Raw genomic sequence first — 10605 nt, forward strand, 5'->3', positions numbered from 1 at the left:
TGATGTGACTGGCTACTTCAAGCTCCTGCCACGTCATTAATGGACTACACCCCAGAGTGTAAGATGACCTCTTTCTCGCATAAGTTGATTTTTTGTCAGGATATTTTAATTCATACACAGAAATAAGACTAGGACATGATTACTTGCACATAATCTTTCTAATCTATAGAAGGTAGCAGTTTAGAGACTAAAACTTCCCATTAGTCTTAACCTCCTCTCAAACACATCCCCCACATTTTTGTCTGCTCTGCCATTACTTCTGTTAACTCAGATTTCTCCATTAATGGGAATCTTGTATGAGAGGCATTAAAGGTCACATTGTATGTGGCTTCCTGACTTTCTAGGTCATCAGAATGCCACTCGACTGGGGCCATTTTATAAGAGCAAATGAGGACACAGACAACACTGTCCTCAAGTACAAGCAGCCTTGGCACAGCCATGGGCATATCACTTCCAGGACTCTGCCCAATAAATGTCTGTTGTTAAGCCACCGGTCTGTAGTGTTCTGTTATGGAAACACCAGAAAACTAACTCTGATGATCAAACAATTGGGTGGCACCAGCCTCCTTAAAGAAGTCCTGGGTGTGGGGGCATTGTGAGGGAACCGGCCTGTGAAACAAGACCATGGCCAGCCAGCACGATGGCAGAAAGGTCCAGAGTGCATGGGAAACAACTGGAGAAAGGTGAAAGATGAAAACTAAAAGTGCCGTTTCTCATTCTGTGCTGCATCATGGATGCAGGATCCAACCCTCCGTGGTGTATTTATGTGGATTACTCAGTGATTATGCTTTGGCCAATTTGAACTGTTATGCCTTCTCTGGGGCTATATTTACCATCTGCTATAGACTCTAAGGTTGAGGAATTTACCCAGGTCTGTTACATGTATAATGTATTTTCAAATATGGTCTTAAATTCTAAGTAGTATAAAATAATGTGAGGTTTACATTTGCCTATTCATGTTTTTGCTATATGCACATATATTTTAGGTAAATTTTGTCCTTACCAAATCCCTAAAATTTAATCTGAAACCCCAGCTTTGTAACATACACGCTAATTAAGCAAAAATAATGAACTGGAATTATTTTATTTCCTTCCTATAATGTTTGAATAGATTTTACCATATGTTTACAAGGAAAAACTTCAATATGCAACAAAAATAGACAAAAAATGCACTTACTGTTAAAACTTCTAGGTTTTTGTTCCTGGTTTCTGTGATAACATTTTTTTCTTTTTGACTTCTATCTCCTGTTTAAAAGAATACACTAAATGAGTAAGCAAATAAATAGTAGGTAAGTATGTAGTGGGTGGCATTTTTAAATGACATTGGGTGGGCTTGCAAGATGACTCAGAGTTGAGATACTTGCTGACAAGCATGACAACCTGAGGTTGGTGCCCACATGACAGAAAGGGACAACCTGACTCCCTTCAGTTGTTCTGTGACCTTCCACAAAATAAAAATTGAAATACAGGTGTGGTCCCTTCAGCACTACACACAGGGAAACTGAAGTGATCAGCATGGCTCCCCTGTAAGGATAACATGCAAATTTGTCATACAGTTCATATTTTCTTAAATAAGACTAAGGATGTTCAAAAAAGATCTATGGAACTGTTTTGTGTGTGTATGTATTTGTGTGTGTATGTATTTAAGTATTTATATATGTGTAAGTGTGTACATACATATAAAAGAATATTTATACAAACATTATACACACACACAGTAGAGGTCAGGGAGAACCTGGGCAAAGCAGTGTCTTCTAGACATGACAGGACCATTGTATGAGGTCACAGCAGCTGTGATGTCTGCACAAGACCTGTATAAGAACAAACCTCTCAGTATTTGAGCATGGAGTAAGAGAGACTCACAGGCCACACCTCTGGCTGAAAAGCCACACCTCTCACTGAAAAGCCACACCTCTCACTGAAAAGCCATACCTCTCGCTGAAAAGCCACTGACAGTTGATGGCTCTGGCAAAAGGGTTATCAGCTATTTTCTTTTTATAAGAGTGTGGTTTCTGGTAGCTCAGCCATTCTCAGAGGACATGAAGTTGTGAAGTAGTGAACAGTTAGGAAGGTGAATGTAGGAAAATTACAAGGTGGTATGGGAGTGACTATAATCAAAATATATTTCAAGAAATTCTCAAAAAGTCAACAAAATATTATATTAATATAAGTATATAATTTTAAAATTATATAATCCAACCATAATTAGCAAATTATATCTTACCTACAATATATCTCATTCCTCTGTACAAAAAGAAAATTTGACAAAACATCAGTTAAATTATGACAATATATGTTGAAAATCATTTCATTCAATAATTAACATGTAACTGTTATCACATGTAGTTTTTTTTTTAACAAAGAATTAATAATGTGGTTTTCATTAGCTATTTCCATCTGCTTAACTACACCATTAAAAAAAATATCCTGTGTCAGTAATGGAAACACAGATCTAACTCTGACACTTGTTACCCTGCATAGAAGTACAGTTATGTGGTGGTGTTTGTACATGCATGTCTGTGATACTGGGATTGAATCCAGAGCCTCTGCATCTTTATATTACCTTTCTTCGTTTTATTTTTTATTTTGATAAATGGTCTAACTCATGCTGCACTTGAATCTGCAATCCTCCTGCCTCAATCTCCCATGGACTTGGGATTATAGGCCTGTGTCCCTAGGCCAGGTTCCAACTTTACTTTTGAAGCTGTGGCATTCTTTGCCCCAAAGCACTGTATTGACAAATGGCCACAAGAGCAGGTGTGTTTTCCATCCATTTCTTTAACCTCAATGAACTTTGAAACCAGTCAATTGTGTGGAGAGGAAACTGTCACTACTTACTTGTCCCTAAGTTCATTCCAAGTGATTGCCAAACGCCTGTCCATGAAACCACTTTGCCTTAAAATAATATGACATTTTTTTTGTTCACAAATTTTTTTGCTTTAAAAGAATTCTCACAGACAGTACATTCTATCCCCTAGTCATATAGTGCTGATCTTCCATTTGGACAGGGCTTGGTTTTTATTTTATTTTATTTTTGGTTGTTCTTTTGTTGTTTGGCAGGTTGGATTTTTTTTAAGATATATTATTTTGTTTTTAATTTGTGGGTAGGTTTCCATGGAGCCTATAAGTCAGATCCTTTGTAAGTGGAACTTCCAGGGGTTTTCAGCCTACCAGAGTTGGTGCTAAGAACTAAACTCCCATCCTCTGCAAGAGCAGTAAGTGCTCCAAACTTCTAAGCCATGTCTATATCTACGTATTTCTGTTTGTTTGGGGTGTGTGTGTGTGTGTGTGTGTGTGTGTGTGTGTGTGTGTGTGTGTGTTTGACAAAGTCCTATATAGATAAGTCTATCCTCTAATTTGTTGTACAGTTATTGCCTCTGCCTCCTAAATGTCATCAGGCTAACTTTTGTTGCTGGTTTTTAATATTTTTTTAAAATTACAATTACATAATTTTTCTTTTCTTTTCCTCCCTCCAATATATACTTCTTTGCTGTCTTTCAAATTCATAGCCCCTTCTTTTATTAAATGTGTTGCATACATGTGTGTGGCTGTGAGTGTGTATATGCATGTGTGTTTATATTGTATATACTTGCTTAGTATGTATAGTGATTCTTGTATGGATGCATATGTTTTCAGGGTTGACCATTTGGTCTTAGATAACCAGTTGGTGTGCTCTTCCAAGAGAAGACTCTGTCCCCTGCTTTTGGCATTCCTTAGTTGTCTATAATTCTTTTCATGGGACCAAGGCCTCAAAAACTTCTGCTCTACCCACCATCCATGCTAGCATGTCCTAATTCAGCTCATACTTTACTAAGCCAGTTCAATCCCTAACTTGTCCCTACAGATAACAGTAGTCTTCAGCCCTCATCAAGCAAACTTCTGCTTGCAAGAGACAAAGACCATTACAGAAACCCACAAGCTATCAAAATGCAGAGTTGTGAACCTAAATGCCAACCACAACAAAGCTCCTACATCTAATGCTCATTGATAATTGTGGAAGAGGGGGTGAAAAGATAGTAAGAACCCAGGGAGTTTACTGTGAGACTGTCTACCAGAAACACTGCTGTTTACTAAAGACAGCTTCCACAGCACTTCAGGTTAAAGTTGTTTGGAGATCTCTAGTGAAAGAGACCATTGAGTTTTGTACTCCTTGTATTTTGTCTCTCAAAAGCACACTTAGGAAAAATCACAGACAGTTAAGATTACCAAACTTTGATTCATTCTAATTCTTTATTTCAAAAACTTAAAAAGAAAAAGGAAATGCACATACTTGAATTTTGACTTGGAGACTTCCTTGATCATTCTCTGAGACTTGGTTTTAATGTTTCCATATCTCCAGAGTAGAAAACACATCCAGGAAAGCAATCCAACAAAGAAAACAGCCGCCAGAGTAAAGACGAAAGGAACATACCAGTCACTGCTTTTGTACGTGTTGATAGCTGTGTACACAATGCTCAGGCCCTTGGTCTTCTGTAAAAGTATTTCAGAGCAAAGAGAGCATTAGTCCCTGTTTTCAACGCACATCTGTTTACACAGTGACACACCAGTACAGAGCCACCATCTTAATACAGGCAATAGGAAACGAACTCTTACATATGTGTAAGTACCCAGGTAACAATGAGAAACATGATGACATAAAAGAGTCACCAAATTAAAACTTGGAGAATAGAATTGCACAGAGTATCCATTCTGTGCTCCAAAGCAAGTCATGTCTCTCTTTTTTTCACCTCAATCTTTTCACCTATAAAATTAAGAGATTGAGCTAGATGATACCCAAGGTCTCTATAGACTTGTGTGTCCCTGTTAACTGCTCTCTTTTGTGTAGCTTGAGGTAACAGTGCATTCTTGAAAACTAAATACTCAAGGAAAAAGACTTTTTAATGCTGTATCTTAAAGCCTACAAAACAATACAAAAATACCCTAAAGGCAATCAAATAGGAACATTCATTTCAGGTGGTTGATAAGCCATTATATAATTTTGGAGAGGGTTCCCATATCTGCTTTATAAATCATAAGATTCTAAACGATATGCTAATGGTATAGAGTTGGACTGAAGATTATATAAAATGATGGCCATAAGACGTGGTGCTATGCCTGGTACATCATGGGTTCCCATTGTTATGGTAGCAAAGTCTTTCAAAGTGTCTAGTTGCAGTTTTTTTTCATGGTTGTAAACCACTGAATAATGCTCCCTTCTATTGAGCAAGACCTTCAGATTATTTGGCTAACCATTTAGGGGTCCTCTACATATGTGCATGTAACTTCCACTATTCCTATACAAACAATATATATTCATAGAGCCCTATGGTTGTTTGAGTAGTGTGAAAGTCTAAAGGCATATGGAAAAGAGCAGTGGTCTGATTATTTGCTTAGCATCTCTGGATAATATCTGACTTTGCAGTAAAATATTTACAGCATAGAAATTCAAATCAAATTCTCTAACTCTTTACTTCAGAACTGGTTGGAGGAAGTGGTGTGCTGGTTCTCATCACATTAATATCTATGACAGCAGTTCCTGTCTTGGGCTTGACAGCTTTGCCATATTGCAGGTTGTCATCAATTACATGTACCACAAGATGATATTGCAGCTGCAGTTCAGTTCCAGATTCAAAGTTGAAAGGATTCTTCACAACTAATTTTGGAGTACTTGAGCCCCGAGTTGGGTCTAATTGGAAATGAAGATTTTCATTTCCTTTAAAAGGAATAATGAGAAAGTAAAATTATTTTATAATACATCAAATGGTCTCAAGATACCTTAAAGTTATGTCAAAACACAGAATGTGTATATAAATTAATATTTTTGTACACTATAAATTTCCATAGCTTAAAATAAAGTTGAAATAAAATAAGAAATACTTATAAGGGGAAAATGTTTTTAAACTAGGCATGTTACGGTAACACTGAAATCTCAGCACTTGGGAGGGAGAGGCCATCCTTGGCTACACCGAGAGTTCAACGCCAACCTGGGCTACAAAAGATGCTGCCTCAAAAAAAAATTGTCTTTAAAGGCTAACATTATAATCCTAACCCCCACATGTAACCAGCAAATCTTAATGCTACTATCTGATTATTCTGCCTGATTTTTTTCCTCTTCCTTTATTTGATTGTCACATTCAACTTAGTCTAGACTAATACCTATTGAGCTAGACAGTCCACAGTATAAATAATGTCCTTAAGAAGTAAAGTCCTTGCAGACAGACCCAGGGCCTTGTAGATGGACATTATTGTAAACAGGATGAGCATTTCTCCTTTCTTCATGGAGCTTATCATTTGGTAGTAGGTAGAAGCATCACACTAGTCTTCATAGTTTACCAGCAATGTGTTTGCTGATATACACTCTCCCTTTTTCAGATGATCAGAAGCAGTCTGAGCTTCGTGAAAAGGTCTTATTGTCATGATCAAGAGGAATTCAAGGACCCTGTTTTCCCATGTAGACTTTCTCTTGGTTTATAATTTTATGTGTTGATGGTAATCAGAGTTAAATGAATAGCTAGTGCCATGAAAATGTTCTACATTTATCTTAGATGGTTCTGTGTAACAATTTCTAGGTATTTAATATATGGTTGTTCTCAAATAAAGAAAGATGTCCCATAAAAGACAAATTGGTGACTATAACATTTATGTGAATCTATATAGATCCAGCAATAATAGACTCAAAATCATGTCGCCTTGTGAACTTGAAACAATATCATCAGATAGGAAGATGTCATCTGTTTTTCAGCTGGCTCCATGGATAACAAATGTAGATCCTTGTGTTAAAAACTATAGTATTTTCTCAAGGTCTGAGTCTCTTTGAAGTCACAAGAGTAATCTGAGTTGTATGTGTAGACATGAAAGGGTGTTGTGAGGAAACAAAGTACTAGTTATGAGATAGTGTAACTCTTATAAACAGTCACTTCTAGAGTTACATATCATGCCTGACATTGTACAGCTAATGTCAATTTGACATATGTTTGTGATTAAAAGAAATAACTAAAGTATGTACCAGAAGCCACTTCAAAGCGCATTTCAAAATCTTGTGAATCTCTGTCGTGACAGTTTAGTTTGAGGCCATTGACATTTGTCCCAGCAATAACATTGTCAGAGATGACTGCTGTATATAGATAGGGTGTGCAGACAGGTGCTTCATCATTCTCATCTTCAATGTCAACAGTAACCTGTCAGTGATGAAGGGGAAAGAAACGTTACATCCACATCATAAGACTATTTATACACAAAATCAGAAATGAGCATCTGGATGGACAGATCATCCAGAATTATTAAGTAAAAAGTCTAAAACTTTCTGAGTTTGGAGGCACATACTTGGAGAGTCTAGGTGTCAATCACTAGTCGGTGGTTTATTATTCTTGGGTCAGCTGTGACATTCTTTGTCCCCTCTAGGGAGAATTTTTGGGCTCATTAGATGGACTCTATGGAAAGTACAGTTATGTAAATTATAGCAAAAGTAACACTGAAGAATGCTGTCTCTGAAGATAAAGAACCCTGAACTCTCTGAATTGCCCTCATTCAGTAGCAAACACACCTAGAAAGAGCTGCCTCTAACTTAGCTAAGGACTCTTCTGTACCATTTCCCAAAGCACAATGTGTGTCTGACCTTAATTAGGGGAGCTATCAACATTTTTGTAATTAAATATAAGTCAGGAAGCTGTGATTTACATAGGAAAAGATCAAAATATCAAGGGTTTGAAAATGTCAGTGATCAAATCCCACTCATCTCAGAAAGATTGTCTGCCCACCTCTCCAATGACTAATAATTTTCCCAGTGACATTAGCAGAAGAATCCCTGGTGTGTCTACATCTACAAGAATTATCTTTTTCTAAAAGTTTTATTGAATGTTTCAATAACATAGTTAAGTTCTGGAGGAAATTCAGAATTTCTTGTGTTACTTCTCTATAGACTGAATACAATAAGATGTAGTATTTAGTATGTGAGATTTTTAAAATTATATTTAATTAATTTGTTTATTATTGTTTGCTTTTTAAGATAGGGTTTTTCTACATAGCCTTGACTGTCGTGGAACTCACTCTGTAGACCAGGCTGTCCTTGTTCACAGAGATCCACCTGACTCTTCTTCACAAATTTTAGGATTAAAGGTATGTTCCACTACCACGTGGATATTTTATTTTCTGTGCATATGCTTATGTGCATGCATACACACATTCACAAGGCAGTATTGTGATGTCAGAGGTCAATTGTCAAGAGTTAGCTTTCTTCTCTCACCATGTGGGTTCAGAGGATCAAACCAGACTGCCAGGCTTCATGTCAGGTGGCTTAACCTGCTGAGCCATCTTACAAGCCTGAGACATGTTTTTATTTTTATTTAATCTTAATTTAATTACTTTTGGTTTTTTGATAATTTATATATGTATACTGTTGTTGACAGCCTTGGGGCTAATTATATTTGATATTAATTCCATTCTCCTGTGAGGGATTGTGAACTAGGAATGAGTCAGCACTCAGGTGATTTCCTATAAACCTGCTTCCCACCTTAATTTGTAAAATAAAGGAGAGCTGATGATTGGGAAGATAAAAGGGAAGGTGGAGCAGAAGGTGAAAGAGAGAAGAAGGAGAAAATGGAACAGGGAGAGGAGGCAGAGGAGGAGGAGGAGGAGGAGGAGGAGGAGGAGGAGGAGGAGGAGGAGGAGGAGGAGGAGGAAGAAGAAGAAAAGCAGAGCAGAAGCACATGGCCTGGAGAAACTGCAAGTTCTAAGGGGTCTCATAGATGTGGAAGATGGTAGTGTAGCAATAGATCTGCTCAATCTAAGTGCACAGCATGTAATCATATTAATTGTGTTGTGTGTTCATTGTCGGGGGAAATTTGTGTTGAAGGCATTTACCACAACAGTATACTATATTTTCATAATTTCCACCCCTTCCTTTACCACTCTCTTTTCATGCCTCATTCCGTCTCAAGTTTATGACCTCTTCGATTGATAGGATTCTCTACAGCCAGCCTTCCTGGTTTCCCACTTTTCTCATAGTGTATCCCACACCCCAGGTCTGTGCTGCTGTCTGTAGAATTAATTTCTCCTTCCTCCTTGGACCACTTACCCACTAGCAGCCATCTATGTTATTAGGTTAATAATGTGAGCCCTGACACATAAGCATTAGTCCTGATATATTGGAGAGACAGAAAGAAAATTGAGTGAATTAGAATAAGGGCAAAGCTAGGGATGAAAAGGGAATCCAGCCCATTCAAGCACTGTGGATCCTGAGGATGATGCTACAACCTAATCCTCTGGTCATAAACTTGAGAGGGAATGAGGCATGGAAAGACAGTGGTAAAGGAAGGGGTAGAAAATATGAAAATATAGTAGTGAGGGGTTGATATTTTTCAGGAGTCCACAAGCAACGATGTGGTTCTAGACAGCAGTCTGCTTAATCAAGCCAAGTACAAGCAATGAGGCCCAGCCAGGATGCTGGGAAGAGATGGGTGAGAAGTAGAAAATAGATTGTGGAAGGATTGAAGAGAGGATTTCAGGCACATGACAGGGAATGGGTACCCAGACCTCAACCTGTCCCTTTGAGCTGAGTTACCTCAATAGGCTATATAGTGTCTAAGCCTCCTCCTTCTGAGATGCTCTCTCTTGAGTCACTTCCCTTCATCTATTCTCATAAGAGTCATACAAATTCTGTCAAATCGTTCTCTGATTCATCACTTTCTCTGCCATTCAATTAGACATCATTTTCAAACATGGGTTCTTCCTTCTATAAATTAACTTTACCTTCATTGGTTGGGGTTAAACGTTTGTATCAATGGAGTGTCTGTTTTCCAGCCAGAGGTATTAAAGGTGTTCAGGCTGAGCCACACCAGAAATAGAAACAGGCTTCTCCAGTAAACAACATAATCTTGGGGTTCAGAGTGTGATTGAACATCATGCAATGACACTATTTGGAAAAGTCATAAGTGTCTGTAAGAAAACTGGCCAAAGTACCTTACATTAAAAATCACTCTCATGAGTATCATCCCAAACCTTCCAAGCTTCATAATTCCAGCCTCTCAGCTCTATGAAAGTCATTCTAATCATTGATGCAGAAAGGTCTTATGACCTAACCGTGACACCCACTCAAAAAACACAAAGGACAAAATCCAGTAACCACACACAAAAAGCAAATGTACACAGATAATCAGGTGGCAGTTTTACAAATCAAAAAGTCTGGACTCCAGAAGGTTGCTGGGCAACAATAATCCTTAAATTCATTAGTAAAATGTGTCCCATAATAAATACAACATCATCTTATAACAAAACGACACAAAGACCAAACAAAGAGAACTTCAGAACAATCTCCTTTAAGAACATTGATACAAAAATATTCAATAAAACTCTTGCCAACTAGATCCAAGAACATATCAAAATGATCATTTATCATGAGCAAGAGAGCTTCAACCCAGTGATGCAGATATATGGAAATCCATTATCGAAATCCACTACAAAAACAACCTCAAAGAAAAATCACATGATCATTTCATTAGATGCTGAAAAAGCACTTGACAAAATTCAGCATCCCTTCATGTTAAAAATCTTGGGAAGACCAGAGAACTCCTAAACCTGATAAACAGCTTCAGTGCAGTAGTTGGATATAAAATTAACTCAAACAAATGA

The 10605-nt window shown here is 37.6% G+C and overlaps 1 protein-coding gene across 1 annotated transcript in view; it reads right to left on the reverse strand.

Moving 5' to 3' along the window:
• Positions 1-567: 567 nt before the first annotated feature.
• The window catches only part of LOC110325179 (cadherin-related family member 3-like), an 83849-nt gene continuing 73811 nt past the window's right edge, over positions 568-10605 (reverse strand). Inside the window, exons 13-18 of the mRNA XM_021202923.1 lie at positions 6986-7157; positions 5451-5692; positions 4271-4470; positions 2225-2244; positions 1178-1245; positions 568-609 (exon numbers count right to left, since the gene is read on the reverse strand). Coding sequence (XP_021058582.1) covers positions 568-609; positions 1178-1245; positions 2225-2244; positions 4271-4470; positions 5451-5692; positions 6986-7157 — 744 coding nt within the window. The remainder of the gene's footprint in view (positions 610-1177; positions 1246-2224; positions 2245-4270; positions 4471-5450; positions 5693-6985; positions 7158-10605) is intronic.

This window comes from Mus pahari, chromosome 8 (genome assembly GCF_900095145.1).
Source record: "Mus pahari chromosome 8, PAHARI_EIJ_v1.1, whole genome shotgun sequence".
Taxonomy (NCBI): Eukaryota; Metazoa; Chordata; class Mammalia; order Rodentia; family Muridae; genus Mus; species Mus pahari.